Genomic DNA, 15,572 nt, shown 5'->3' with positions numbered 1-15,572 from the left:
GAATGAGTAGGTGTGTCCAAACATTTGACAGGTACATTTTTTCTCTCCCCTTTTTCGTGATATGCAATTGGTAGTTACAGTCCTGTCTCATCACTAACTCCCGTATGGACTCGGGAGAGGCGAAGGTCGAGAGCCGTACAATCCAGGTGTGCAAAGCTCTGTGACTTACCAAGAAATTCTCACAGTTGTAATCACTGCCAAAGGGTATTCTAACACTATCGACTCGGGTGTGAATACTTATGTAAATTAGATATGTGTATTTAATTTTCAACTAATGTTTTCACTTTTTCATTATGGGGTATTGTGTGTAGATGGGTAAGAAAAAACATATATTTAACCCATTTTCAATTCAGGCTGTAACACAACAAAATGTGAAATAAGTCAAGAGGTACAGTTGAAGTCGGAAGGTTACATACACCTTAGCCAAATACATTTAAACTCAGTTTTTCACAATTCCTGACATTAATTCTATTAAAAATTCCCTGTTTTACATCAGTTAGGATCACCACTTTATTTTAAGAATGTGAAATGTCAGAATAATAGTGGAGAAAATGATTTATTTCAGCTTTTATTTCTTTCATCACATTCCCAGTGGGTCAGAAGTTTACATACACTCAATTAGTATTTGGTAGCATTGCCTTCAAATTGTTTAACTTGGGTCAAACGTTTCGGGTAGCCATCCACAAGCTTCCCACAGTAAGTTGGGTGAATTTTGGCCCATTCCTCCTGACAGCTGGTGTAATCGAGTCAGGTTTGTAGGCCTCCTTGCTCGCACACGCTTTCTCAGTTCTGTCACAAATTTTCTATAGGATTGAGGTCAGGGCTTTGTGATGGCCACTCCAATACCTTGACTTTGTTGTCCTTAAGCCATTTTGAAACAACTTTGGAAGTATGCTTGGGGTCATTGTCCATTCGGAAGACCTATTTGCGACCAAGCTTTAACTCCTGACTGATGTCTTGAGATGTTGCTTCAATATATCCACATAATTTTCCTGCTCCATGATGCCATCTATTTTGTGAAGTTGCCCCAAAGCACCCCACAACATGTGCTGCCACCCCATGCTTCATGGTTGGGATGGTGTTCTTCGTTGCAAGCATCCCCCTTTTCTCCAAACATAACGATGGTCATTATGGCCAAACAGTTCTATTTTTGTTTATCAGACCAGAGGCATTTCTCCAAAAAGTACAATCTTTGGCTCCATGTGCAGTTCCAAACCGTAGTCTGGCTGAGCAGTGTCACGTTCCTGACCTATTTTTATGTTATTTTGTATGTTTATTGGTCAGGGCGTGAGTTGGGGTGGGCATTGTATGTTGTGTGTGTTTTGTTAGTCTATGGGTGTTGTATTTTGTAGGGATAGATAATTGTGAGGTTGTCTAGTTATGTCTAGGGTGCCTAGATTGGGTCTCAATCAGAGACAGCTGTCATTCATTTGTCTCTGATTGGGAGCCATATTTAAGGTAGCCATAGGCTTTAGCTGTTTGTGGGTTATTGTCTATGTCGATGTTATCTTTGCTTGTAGGCACTAGTTCATGGTTAGCTTCACGTTCGTCGTTTTGTTGGTTTGTTTTGTGTTTTTCCTTCTTGAAATAAATTTAATTTATAAATTTATAAATTTATAAATTTCCACGCGCTGCGCCTTGGTCCTCTCTCAGTCCTTTGACGATCGTGACAGAACTACCCACCAAACAGGACCAAGCGGATTGAGGAAGGAGGTAGGAACTAAAGCAATGGAGAGAAGAGGAATGGAGTTGGGAGCAAATTTTCAATGGAGAAGGACCCTGGGCTAAGGTTGGTGTGAATCGCCGCTTGAGGGAGGAGAAGAAGGCAGCCACAGCCCAGGAGCGCTGGTATGAGGAGGCAGCACGTAAGAGAGGCTGGAAGCCGAGAGGCTCACCCAAAAATTTCTTGGGGGGGGGGGGGGCTAAAGGGGATGTGGCGAAGCCGGGTTGGATACCTGAGCCAACTCCCGGGCTTACCGTGGAGTAAAGGGGCGTCGTACTGGTCAGACACCGTGTTATGCGGTAAAGCGCACAGTGTCCCCAGTACGGCGTGTCTAGCCCAGTGCGGGCTTATTCCACCTTGCCGCACTGGGAGGGCTAGGTTGGGCATCGACCTGGAGTCCATGAAGCCGGCCCAACGTATCTGGCCTCAGTACGTCTCTCCTCGGGCCGGTGTACATGGCACCAGCCTTACAGGTGGTGTCCCCGGTTCGCCTGCATAGCCCAGTGCGGGCTATTCCACCTCGCCGCACTGGCAGGGCTACGGGGACCATTCAACCTGGTAAGGTTGGGGAGGCTCGGTGCTCAAGAGCACGTGTCCTCCTTCACGGTCCGGTATATCCGGCGCACCTTCCCACCCCAGTCCAGTACCACGTGCCTACACCACGCACCAGGCTTCCAGTGCATCTCCAGAGCCCTGTTCCTTCCACGCACTCTCCCTATGGTGCGTGTCTCCAGCCCAGTGCCTCCAGTTCCGGCACCACGCACCAAGCCTCCTGTGCGTCTCCAGAGCCCTGGACGCACTGTTCTTCTCCCCGACTCGCCCTGAGGTGCGTGTCCTTAGCCCGGTACCTCCAGTTCCGGTACCACGCACCAGGCCTACAGTGCGTCTCAGCCGCCAGAGTCTGCCGTCTGCCAGCGGCGCCTGAACTGCCCGTCTGCCCGCGGCGCTGAACTGCCGTCTGCCCAGCGGCGCCTGAACTGCCCGTCTGCCCAGCGGCGCCTGAACTGCCCGTCTCCCCGCGGCGCTGAACTGCCCGTCTGCCAGGGCGCCTGAACTGCCCGTCTGCCCAGCGGCGACTGAACTGCCCGTCTGCCCAGCGGCGCCTGAACTGCCCGTCTGCCCAGCGGCGTCTGAACTGCCCGTCTGCCATACGCCGTCTGAACTGTCCGTCTGCCATGAGCCTGCAAAGCCGCCCGTCTGCCATGAGCCTGCAAAGCCGCCCGTCTGCCATGAGCCTACAGAGCCGTCCGCCAGCAGGAGCCGCTAGAGCCGTCCGCCAGACAGGAAGCCGCTAGAGCCGCTCGCCAGACAGGATCAGCCAGAGCCTTCCGCCAGACCGGATCAGCCAGAGCCTTCCGCCAGACCGATCAGCCAGAGCCTTCCGCAGACGGGATCAGCCAGGCCTTCCGCCAGACCGGATCAGCCAGAGCCTTCCGCCAGACCGGATCAGCCAGAGCTTCGCCATACCGATAGCCAGAGCTTCGCCAGACGACCAGCTTCCGCCAGACCGGATCAGCCAGAGCCTTCCGCCAGACCGGATCAGCCAGAGCCTTCCGCCAGCCATGACCAGCCAGAGCCGTCAGCCAGCCATGACCAGCCAGAGCCGTGCCAGCCATGACCAGCAGAGCCAGCCAGGATCCGCCAGCCAGTCCGGAGCTGCCGTCCCTAGTCCGGAGCTGCCGTCTCAGCCGGAGCTCCGTCCTCAGCCGGAGCTGCCGTCCCTCAGCCCGGAGCTGTCGTCCCTCATCCCAGTGTTGCCCCTTATCCCGGTGCTGCCCTTATCCCGATGCTGCCCTTCAGTTAGGTGGGTTTAGTTGGAGGGTGGTCATTGGGGGGGTACGGAAGCGGGGAGTGACTATGTGTGGTGTGGGGCAGCGTCCAGAGCCGGAGCCACCACCGTGGACAGATGCCACCCAGACCCTCCCCTAGACTTTTTGGTGTGCGTTCGGAGTACGCACCTTGAGGGGGGTTATGTCAGTTCCTACTTTTTATGTTATTTTGATTATGTTTATTTGGTCAGGGCGTGAGTTGGGTGGGCATTGTATGTTGTGTGTGTTTTGTTTAGTCTATGGGTGTTGTATTGTGTATGGGATAGATAATTGTGAGGTTGTCTAGTTATGTCTATGGCTGCCTAGATTGGTCTCAATCAGAGAGACAGCTGTCATTCATTTGTCTCTGATTGGGAGCATATTTAAGGTAGCCATAGGCAGTAGGCTTTTGTGGGTAGTTGTCTTGTTTAACGTTTGGTTGCTTGTCTGTGCACTTGCGTTATTTAGCTTCACGATCATTTGTTGTTTTTTTATTTGTTTGTATAGTGTTTTCGTTTCATGTTCATCTTCGTTCATTTATTAAAAGAAGATGGCTTATTTTCCTCATGCTGCGTTTTGGTCCGAATATCTTCCACACGATCGTGACAAGCAGCCTTTCAGGTTATGTCGATATAGGACTCGTTTTACTGTGGATATAGATATTTTTGTACCTGTTTCCTCCAGTGTCTTCACAGGTCCTTTGCTGTTGTTCTGGATTGATTTGCACTTTTCACACCAAAGTACTTTCATCTCTAGGAGACAGAACACGTCTCGTTCCTGAGCGGTATGACGGCTGCGTGGTCCCATGGTGTTTATACTTGCGTACTATTGTTTGTACAGAACATGGTACTTCAGGCGTTGGGGAAACTGCTCCAAGTTTGAATCAGACTGGTGGAGGTCAACATTTTTTCTGAGGTCTTGGCTGGCCACCCCTCATAGCCTGGTCTCTCTCTAGGTTTCTTCCTAGGTTTGGCCTTTCTAGAGTTTGTCCTAGCCACCGTGCTTCTACACCTGCATTGCTTGCTGTTTGGGTTTTAGGCTGGGTTTTTTGTACAGCACTTCGAGATATTAGCTGATGTACGAAGGGCTATATAAAATAAACTTGATTGATTGGCTGATTTCTTTGATTTTCCCATGATGTCAAGCAAAGAGGCACTGAGTTTGAAGGCAGGCCTTGAAATACATCCACAGGTACCTCCAATTGACTCAAATGATGTAATTAGCCTATCAGAAGCTTCTAAAGCCATGACATCCTTCTCTGGAATTTTCCAAGCTGTTTAAAGGCACAGTCAACTTAGTGTATGTAAACTTCTGACCCACTGGAATTGTGATACAGTGAATTATAAGTTAAATAATCTGTCTGTAAACAATTGTTGGAAAAATGATGTGCTAACCGACTTGCCAAAACAATAGTTCGTTAACAAGAAATTTGTGGAGTGGTTGAAACACCATTAAAACTAGTTTATGTAAACTTCAACTGTATGAATATGCTAAGGCACTGTATGTACAAAAAGTGCTGTAATTTCTAAATTTCTAAACGGTTCACCTGATATGGATGAAAATATTCTCAAATTAAAGCTGACTGTCTGCATTTCAATGGCGTGGTCATTTGTATCTGGAGTAGAGAAAGAAAAAAAAACGTTCACTGTTCCAATACTTTTGGAGCTCACTGTATGTAATGGATGAATCCTACTTCTATGGTGGCAGACTCACCTAGCATGTTAGTGGGCAAGCCTAGTAAGCTGTGCAGTAAATCGTGGACCTCTCTGTATCTCTGTATAACATATGCCAACTCTTCATTATCCACAAACTTCACATCTGCCCTTGAGTCAGGGGTCACCCTCTGAGAAAGAGAGGGAAAGAAAAAGTAGAGCGATATGAGGATAAGCAAATACACTACAAAAACCACTACACTCCCTCTGCAAAGAGATCAATGTCCTTCACAAACTCACATTGTCCTCAAGGAAGCGCAAGTACTCTTTCCCTAAGGATCCATCTGGAAGGAAGGCCATCTTGGACAGATCCAATGTGGATAGCCTGATCCGTGGGCGCTCTCTAATACACCAATAGATGAAACATACACACAAGAGCATTAATGGACAAACATGTTCCCGCAGAACTTATCCCAATCGTAGAGATGTATATTTCAGGAATCAGGATGTAGGACAGTGGGCAGAGGTTGTGCCATACGTTAGAATGGTATAGCCCTCAGGGTCTCCTCTTATTCTGTCCCGGGGCGTAATTAGGGCCAGGTGTCCTGTAGTCTCGCCGAGAACTGCCACCATGTCTACAATACATGGGGAACCGGGATCACAGTGAGAAAAATATGGTCCTTTTTATTGAGAAAAATGCAGTGTAGTATGTTACACCAAAAGAGAAACTTAAGTTATTGCTCACCCTTTTGAATAATTGATATTTCAATTACTTGTTTTAAATCAAACTTTTCATCTACTTTCACTAAGACTGTTTCACACAGTTTCACAGTTTTTGTTCTTGTTTTACCAGACCTGGTAACAAAGGATCTAAATGACATAGAAAAACCACTAAATAACCCTGCTTGGTATCGATTACTGAGTAATGAAACTTAATCACCTACTTTGAATTTCCAATGCAGACAGGAAAACGAAACAGGGAACACCCCACCCACACCAAACTAATTATGGATCAGAATTATGGTCGTTCCATGAAATAAGTGCCTTTTACGTCCCTTTGATATTTTAGTTAGAAATTGTGCACCAATATTGAATTTAAAAGCCTGTTATATTCAATGAAGTGCCAATTAATATAGAACACATGGATAATTGAATAATTCAAATTTTTTATATGAATAAAGAGTTGTTAAAGTGCCAAAATACTGCATTTTGACATGTTCCCTCTGTGACTTTTTTATCCACTTAAGTTTTCCACATCATTATAAAGCCCTAGTTATTTTGTTGCTTTGAGAAAGTACATTCTAATTATTATTATTTATTTAATGTGATTAGTTATTCATTTTAAGGTAAAAAAACCTGTCTCTTATTTTAAAGGTCAACCCTGTTACAAAAACTGAACTCTTGTTTTAATATGGTGCACCTATTCCTTTTTAAATATTTTTTTCAAAAGAAACTTTTAATAGTAATGTCTAGTGTAAAAGCAGGTGAGCTTGTTCTACTCTTGTCAATTGTCTGATGTTTTGTGGTGGAAAACTGAGTAGGCCGAGCATAACAAGTCAGCCAACCCTATTACCCATAGATAGGCAGGCTAGAAATGTTTTAATTTAATTTTTTTTCATTCACTTGCCCCTCCCTGTTGTACACAATAAGCTTCCATTCCCCCTGTCATAAGGGGATTTATTGCTGATTTAAGATGAACTCGTCAACCCTGTTACGGTCAACCCTGTTACTTTATTTGGCACTTACTATAGTTATTTTTATTATTTTACCTCTTCTATTAAGTTGAACATGTGCTCTTTATGACAGAATATTAAAATGGTGAAATCAAACGTTTTTCCCCCACCAAAACATCTTCAAAGCACCGAATTGGTAGAACAACCCATTGCCTGCTCTGGGGTTAATATCAGAGCTCTGGGGTTAATATCAGAGTCATACAAACTGAGTACCATTATATTTAGCCAAACTCTTGGTACTATACACCTATGGCTCTGGTTAATAAGGAGTTTGTCAGTGCTAAATACTCTTGATGATGTCTAAAAACTTCCTACACATATAAATGTCCATGTGAACATATCACAACTGGAAGTGGGCATCCTTCTCACCATGTCTGTAGGGGTCCTGCAGGGCTGCCACCCCAGGGCCCACAGCCAGCAGTGCTTTCTGGATGACGTTGGTAGGGATGTGGCCCGGGTACAGTCTGTCATAGTGGCTGTCTGCAGAGTTTAGACCACTATGCTGCTGCCGGACACACAGGGCCGTAGGGGAGAGCAAACACCACCAGACATGATAATGCAGAACACCTGACTCTGAAGCAGTCATTCATCCCACCCACAATGGCTCATCAATTATCAATGCTCAGATGGGCCCACAGMTAGTTTCCAGTGCTCTAGTTTACTGTCAAACAGTGATGAATTTTCCTAGTAAATGAGTAGTACATGAGGCCAGCAAGGAAATTAGTGTGATGGGAATCTTGGAACGCATTTTGAGTTTCACATTAACTGTATGTTTACAAAGCACACATGACACAAAAAAAGCATTTTACAAACAGGACATCATTATCAGTGTTGAGGAGTAGTGAACTACATGTAGTTCAACTAGTAATTTAACAAAATTTTGCAGTAGCTTGGTGGTAGTTGAACTAAATTCAAATCTAGGTAGTGTTTTCAGTAGTTAAAACGTTTTTTACTGTGTAACTTACTACTGGAACTACACACTACTTTTTTGGCTAAAATAAAATATGGGTGAAGAACGCAATCATTTCCTTTCTTTTTCAGCATAAGACATGCCAAATTCTCACTTGAAACATACTATAAATTATGACCCCAAAGTAATCTGTCTTGCAATTTGTAGTCTGACATTTCAGATTTACATATGATCATTTTTCAGAGACTAGTCTCAGACTAGGACACTGACATTAGTATGATATGTTACGTTTGGTATGGTTACATAAGATAGGTTACTTAAAGCAAAAACGAAACGTCTAGCATGGTTGCGTGTTCTAATTTCATCAAGGACAACTTCAGCACTTTGGCTACTTTGCAACTACTTACCATGTTAGCTAACCCTTTTAGCTAAACCTTTTCCTAACCCTTTAACCTACCTCCTTACCCCAAACCTTGCCTCATTAATGTTAGCTAGCATTAGCAACCTAGCCACCTAGCTAACATTAGCCAAAACAAATGTAAATTCATAAAAGATCATACGTTTTGCAAATTTGTAACATACTGTACGAATTGCAATTTGTATCATATTCTACAAATTGTAATTCGTAACATATCATACGGAATGGATGGACATCCACAAATTAATACATACCATACAAAATGTAATATATCATACTAAATGGAGTAACTCAGAGTTACATACAGATTAATATGAAATGGTCTGTGACCATGTTGTTTCACAGAGTATTTTGAATGTAGTGAACTACTTTTTCAAAGTAACTTTAGTTAAGTAAATATATTTTTCTTAAGGGTAGCTTTAGTGTGAATTACTGTATTATATTCTATTGTATCTTAGTCTATGCCGCTGTGACAATACTTAGATTTGTGTTTGTGTATATGTTGTGAAATTATTAGATATTACTTGTTATATATTACTGCACTGTAGGAGCTAGAAACATAAGCATTTTGCTACACCCGCAATAACATCTGCTAAACACATGTATGTGACCAATAACATTTTATTTCAATGAATTGGTAGCTTGGTAAACTAGACTACTCCGCTGTCCAAGAATCCACCTCCTGCACGCCTGCCTTCCTTGTGCTGGGCAGAGAGATCTGCACCCCTGCAGAGATGACGTTTGGTCGGCCCCTGGATAGCCCTCCTGTTCCCCCGGGGCCGGAGTATGCCCAGAAACTCCAGGACCGCCTGGAGACAGCCCACACCTTCGCCAGAGAGCAGCTGGTGAATGCAGGTGTGAGGCAGAAGAGGAACTATGACGTGCACACCCGGGGAAGGCACTTTGTGGCTGGGGTGCTGGTCTGGGTCTACAGCCCCCTGAGGAAGAAAGGCAGATGCCCCAAGTGGGACAGCCACTGGGTGGGGCCCTGCAGCGCCCTGGAGAGGGTAGGGGGTTGTGTACCAGGTACAGCTTCCTCCCAGGGGGAGAAAGGAGGCACTGCAACGGGACAGGTTACCCAGGGACCCCCACAATCCCCCCCTCTGGCAATGACATTCCCCAAGCACCCACACTCAGGCACCACAGACCAGGCTCCAGACAGCCCATCATTACAATACATTTCGTAAATGTAAAAAAAACGATGTATTATTAGCTAACTAGCTACAGTGCAGGCTAACTCAAATGAGCTGCTAACGACGTAGCTAGTATGCTATCTAGCCAACTTTACATACTGTATAGCTAGCTAGCTAAGTGAATTAAATATCACCAGCTACCTAACTTCATATTAGCTCGCTATCTTGATGTATTTATCATTGTAAAAAACAAACTTCAAATGCATTTGTAGGTAGCTACCTAACAGCCATGGAGGAGGGTGAAAGGATAGCAGCCCCAACTGTCAAAGTGAGAGTAGGCTATTCTGGATAAGGCAGGTACTTTAGTGTGGTTCCTGTCCTTAGAAGTGAGGACAGAGTTATACTAAATGATACTTATTTGAGTATAATGAAGTCTATTTCTTGTGATGTTTTATGTCCTCTGATACAGAGAGCTGTGAAAGCCTGTCTGCAGATGAGGTCACAATGAAGAGCAGTGGTTCTCAGTCCTGCTCCTGGGGACTCAAAGGGGTGCACATTTTTGTTTTTGCCTTAGCACTGCACAGCTGATTCAAATGATCAACTCATCAAGTGGTATTTATGTATTCATTTGTGATGCTATCCTTGATATGATCCTGCTGTTGCCACATGCTACACATGCACATATGTGTGCACATGCATCTATCATTCCAATGTTATCATGATTTGTTATCAGGAATATTATACTTTAGTAATCCACAATGACCTGGTGATGTAAAGGTCTAATAATGACATTTCTTCCATATTCCTACAGATACCTTGCAATTGGAGATTCCTTCAAAACGATTGCCTACAGTTACTGTGTAGGGCACTGCAAGGTTGGGTGACCAGGGCCATCTGGGACTGCCTCCTAGGGGAATTCAGGCGTGTGAAGGCTACCTGTGTCCTGCATAACTTAATGAGGATGGACACGAGGACTAGCAGGGGATCTGTAGCTCGCCGTTGTGTACCGGAGGAGAGGTCTGCTGCTCTGCAGGATATTTCAAGGATTGGGGGGTCAACAACGCAGCACGGGAGGCAATCCGTGTGCGGGAGATCTTCACTCCCTACTTCTTCAGAGGGTGCTGTACACTGGCAACACCACTATGCACAACCAAAGGCTATTTTTAAGAGCCATCCACATTGCAGTAAGAGTATTCTCACAATTACCTAGCTATGTCAACTGCAGTTATTCAATTCCCAGTTTCTCTCCCTTTGATTTGATTTCTACTTCTAAAGTAAGGGTGCTGTTTAGGTAAGGGTGATGTCTGTATAAAAACAAAACAGGCTCTTTTAAGAGTCACCCATATTGAAAAAATGTAGCACAATTAGACACCCTATAACCCACACACTCATGTATCAATCTAATTGATGGATTGTGTTGTACAGTAAGCAGGCTCAGGTGTAACTGTGGCTCCTTCCACCTTCAAAGAATAGGCAAAAGGACCAACCATGGAGAATAGCAAGACACTTCATTATTTCTAATTATATAACTACGCTATATTGTTTGTTCTCGTGTGTCTGTGCATGTTTTTCGGTATAAAGTACTAGTGTGGACACCAGGTGAGGCCACACACAGATTCCTGTTGAACACTGTCTCTAACTACCTTTATTTTCTCAATAACATTCTCACCTTCACTTCATCCCTCTCTTCCCTTCTCCCTAAATCCTCTAGGTTATATCAGCTGTCTCGGTGAACCCCTCCCGCATCTGAACTGGCTACATACAGGGCACAGCATGATGAGAGGTTAGAGGTCACTTGGTCAGGTCAACAGGAAGTGTTATGCTTAACATTGAAATACAGATAGAGATGTAGTAGTCCCAGAGTTAATGATCCAAGGTCAGTTTTGCATTTCACCTCCTTATGATTATGATGACCGACAGTGTTAGAAAAAAGAAAAAGAAAAAAAAAGGCTTAATGCGATCTCTCTCTGTCCATCTGTCGTCTGCAGGTATGTTTTGATGTGAGAGGTTGCCAACCCCCCAGTCCCGTCATCGCCACCTCACCTGCTCTGAAGATAACCTTTGGGCCAACTGGGGGCCCAAGGCTGGTTAGTAGACACCATGTAATTGTGATGAACTGAGAGAATATTAAGTTTAGTAGCACTGTAATTCATTAATCATATGCTGTCTTCCCTGCTCCTCACTTCTTACCACTGTCCCTTTGTCTTTTACACCTCCCTTCTTTCTGTTTTTATAATGCACACCAGATGTGCATTGCAGTACTTCTTTCAATAAAGTGTTTCACATTCTCTGCTGGTTGAAAGTAAGTCTCTCATTTGATTAAATACTACACCTATCCTGTGTCCTCAGATCAGTGCAGATGAAGGAAATTAGATATTGAGATGAACAGGTTTTAGAGTATTTACACAACGCATAGAAGTTTAGTGTACTGTTTATTTTATTCTGTATATATGAATTACAAATCAATCTTTAACTAGTTAAATCATATTTCTAGTCTTGCATAGTTACCGTATGTAACCATTGATGTCCCAGGACCAGGATTGGTAAACACTTTTAAAGTGTATAATTGTAATACATACACGCAGGTAGATACAGGATCATTCAAAGACTGGAGTTTGATACTCCTGGTATTGGATATGACTGAAAAAGAATGTCTCCAACACATTCATACATGAACTGCACCTTTATTTGCCAAGGTAGAGTAAATGATCAGTGAATATATTCAATGTACAGGCTACAATGTGGGGATCTAATGCTTGGTAATAACATGTATTTACAACTTGCATCTTTGGCACAATAAAGTTATATTATACTCAATCCAAAGGCTTCATTAATGTCATTAATGTTTTAAGTCGATACAACCGGCTATGATAGCTAGGTTCTGACCTAATATTTAAGGTTCCCTACACAGATCGGCTACATAGCTAGCTATACATCCACAGGCATACATGTATTTGTTATCCTCCACTACACAATAAGCAAGAAAATAGTTAGCTACGTTACTCCAGCTGCATTGCATGGAAAATATCAGCAAGCCAAAATTATACATAAAACTTTGCAGTAAATGCTTCAGCTAGCTAGATTCTTCACATCCACTGTTTCACAAGACTACAGCCTGGTTTACTGGTTCTCTCAGGAGTCCGTAAAACATTAATCACTAATTACAATTCTATGCAGCCAGTTCAGATGCAGGAGAAGAGGAGATGCAGATGGAGAAGAGGAGAAAGGGACGAAGTGAAAGAGACTTATTGTGAAAATAAGGTAGTTAAAGACACAACCCCCTTGGGTTGTGCTGTGGCGGAGATCTTTTTGGGCTATACTCGGCCTTGTCTCAGGATGGTAAGTTGGTGGTTGAAGATATCCCTCTAGTGGTGTGGGGGCTGTGCTTTGGCAAAGTCGGTGGGGTTATATCCTGCCTGTTTGGCCCTGTCCGGGGTTATCATCAGATGGGGCCACAGTGTCTCCTGACTCCTCCTGTCTCAGCCTCCAGTATTTATGCTGCAGTAGTTTGTTTGTGTCGGTGCGGGAATAGGTCCGTCTGTTATCTGGAGTATTTCTCCTGTCTTATCCAGTGTCCTGTGTGAATTTAAGTATGCTCTCTCTAATTCTTTCTCTCGGAGGACCTGAGCCCTAGGACCATGCCTCAGGACTACCTGGCATGATGACTCCTTGCTGTCCCCAGTCCACCTGGCCGTGCTGCTGCTCCAGTTTCAACTGTTCTGCCTGCGGCTATGGAGCCCTGACCTGTTCACCGGGCGTGCTACCTGTCCCAGACCTGCTGTTTTCAACTCTCTAGAGACAGCAGGAGCGGTAGAGATACTCTTAATGATTGGCTATGAAAAGCCAACTGACATTTACTCCTGAGGTGCTGACTTGTTGCACCCTCGACAACTACTTGATTATTATTATTTGACCATGCTGGTCATTTATGAACATTTGAACATCTTGGCCATGTTCTGTTATAATCTCCACCCGGCACAGCCAGAAGAGGACTGGCCACCCCTCATAGCCTGGTTCCTCTCTAGGTTTCTTCCTAGGTTTTGGCCTTTCTAGGGAGTTTTTCCTAGCCGCCGTGCTTTCTACACCTGCATTGCTTGCTGTTTGGGGTTTTAGGCTGGGTTTCTGTACAGCACTTTGATATATCAGCTGATGTAAGGGCTATATAAATACATTTGATTTGTTGAACAACAATCTGTGTGTGGCCTCACCTGGTGTCCACACCACACAAAGTGGCTGCTGAGTACTTTATGCTGAAAAACATGAACGGACACACGAGGACAAACAATATAGCGTAGTTATAGAAACAATGAAGTGTCTTACTATTCTCCATGGTTGGCCCTCTTGCCTATTCTTTGAAGGTGGAAGGAGCCAGTTATACACCTGAGCAACACAATCCATCAATCAGATTGATACATGAGTGTGTAGATGTGGGTTATAGGGTGTCTAATTGTTCTACATGTTTTCAATATGAGTGATTTAAAATGGCCTGTTTTATTTTTGTACAGACATCACACCCGTACCTAAACAGCACCCTCACTTGAGAAGTAGAAATCAAAGGGAGAGAAACTGGGAATTGAATAACTGCAGTAAGTAATGGAAATGGAAGAACACTCTTATTGCAATGTGAATGACTCTTAAAAGAGCATTTGGTTGTGCATAGTCTATGGTTTGTACATAGCCAGGGAACAGCACCCTCTTCGAAGAAGTAGGAGGTGAAGATCTCCCTCTTGCTGCGTTGCTGGACCCCATCCTTGAAACATCCTGCAGAGCCTCGTGTCCATCCTCATTAAGTTATTTTGTTATTTAACTAGGCAAGCCAGTTAAGAACAAATTATTATTTACAATGACGGCCTAGGGTGGCTGGGTTTCTGTACAGCACTTTGATATATCAGCTGATGTAAGAAGGGCTAGTTAACAGTGGGTTAACTGCCTTGTTCAGGGGCAGAATGACAGATTTTTACCTTGTCAGCTCAGGGATTTGATCTAGCAACCTTTCGGTTACTGGCCCAATGCTCTAACCACTATGCTACCTGCCGCCCCAAAGTTATTTTTTATTTCACCTTTATTTAACCAGGTAGGCTAGTTGAGAACAAGTTCTCATTTGCAACTGCGACCTGGCCAAGTTATGCAGGACACAGGTAGCCTTCACACACCTGAATTCCTCCAGGAGGCAGTCCTAGATGGCCCTGGTCACCCAACCTTGCAGTGCCCTACACAGTAACTGTAGGCAATCGTTTTGAAGGAATCTCCAGTTACAAGGCATCTGTAGGAATATGGAAGACAATGTAATTAGACTTTTACATCACCAAGTCATTGTGGATTACTAAAGTATAATATTCCTGATAACAAATCATGATAACATTGGAATGATAGATGCATGGGCACACATATGTGCATGTGTAGCATGTGACAATAACAGGATCATATTAAGGATAGCATCACAAATGAATACATAAATACCACTTGAAGCTTGATGATGAGTTGACCATTTGAATCAGCTGTGCAGTGCTAAGGCAAAAACAAAAATGTGCACCCCTTTGAGATCCCAGGACCAGGACTGAGAACCACTGCTCTCCATTGGGACCTCTTCATATATAGACTGGCTTTCATAGCGCTCTTTATCTGAGGACAGAAAACCTCACAAGAAACAGACTTCATTATAGTCAAATTACACCGCACTGAATATTATGTTACTATTATCTCCGTCCTCACTTCTAGGGACAGGAACTACACAAAAGTACCTGCCCTATCCAGAATAACCTACTCTCTCACTGACAGTTGGGGCTGCTATCCTATCACCCTCCTCCATGGCTGTTAGCTAGCCAACGTTACCTACAAATGCATTTGGAGTTTGTTTATCACTGTAAAAAACACATCAAGATAGCTAACTAATAGGAAGTTAGGTAGATGGTGATATTTAATTCACTTAGCTAGCTATCTATACAGTATTTGAAGTTGGCTAGACAGCTAGCTAGCCAACTAAGTTAGTTAACGTTAGCTCATTTAGCAGCTCATGAGTTAGCCTGCACTGTAGTTAGTTAGCTAATAATACGTCGTTTTCGAAATCTATTTACTTACTTGAACAGGTTCTCCCAGCCATGTGGACAATTGGAAACAGGGCAGTAAAGTTTGTTTGCCACCAGAGCGTTTTAGAGGATATTACTATTGAACTATGTACCCATTTCATAACCAGAC

General features: G+C 43.9%; 1 protein-coding gene across 1 annotated transcript; it reads right to left on the bottom strand.

Moving 5' to 3' along the window:
• Positions 1 to 4,770: 4,770 nt before the first annotated feature.
• LOC111964521 (ubiquinone biosynthesis protein COQ4 homolog, mitochondrial-like) lies at positions 4,771 to 15,536 on the bottom strand (the record flags this gene model as incomplete). Its single annotated transcript, XM_023988405.2, has 6 exons — positions 4,771 to 5,146; positions 5,245 to 5,374; positions 5,484 to 5,586; positions 5,722 to 5,818; positions 7,286 to 7,418; positions 15,456 to 15,536. Coding segments are annotated over 6 exons (669 nt in total), but the record flags the coding sequence as incomplete, so codon positions are not given.
• Between the last annotated feature and the right edge of the window lie 36 nt (positions 15,537 to 15,572).

The sequence above is a fragment of the Salvelinus sp. IW2-2015 genome, linkage group LG5 (assembly GCF_002910315.2).
Source record: "Salvelinus sp. IW2-2015 linkage group LG5, ASM291031v2, whole genome shotgun sequence".
Classification (NCBI taxonomy): domain Eukaryota; kingdom Metazoa; phylum Chordata; class Actinopteri; order Salmoniformes; family Salmonidae; genus Salvelinus; species Salvelinus sp. IW2-2015.
The sequence above is the reverse complement of the archived record's forward strand: the minus strand, read 5'-3'. Positions and strand labels throughout refer to the sequence as shown.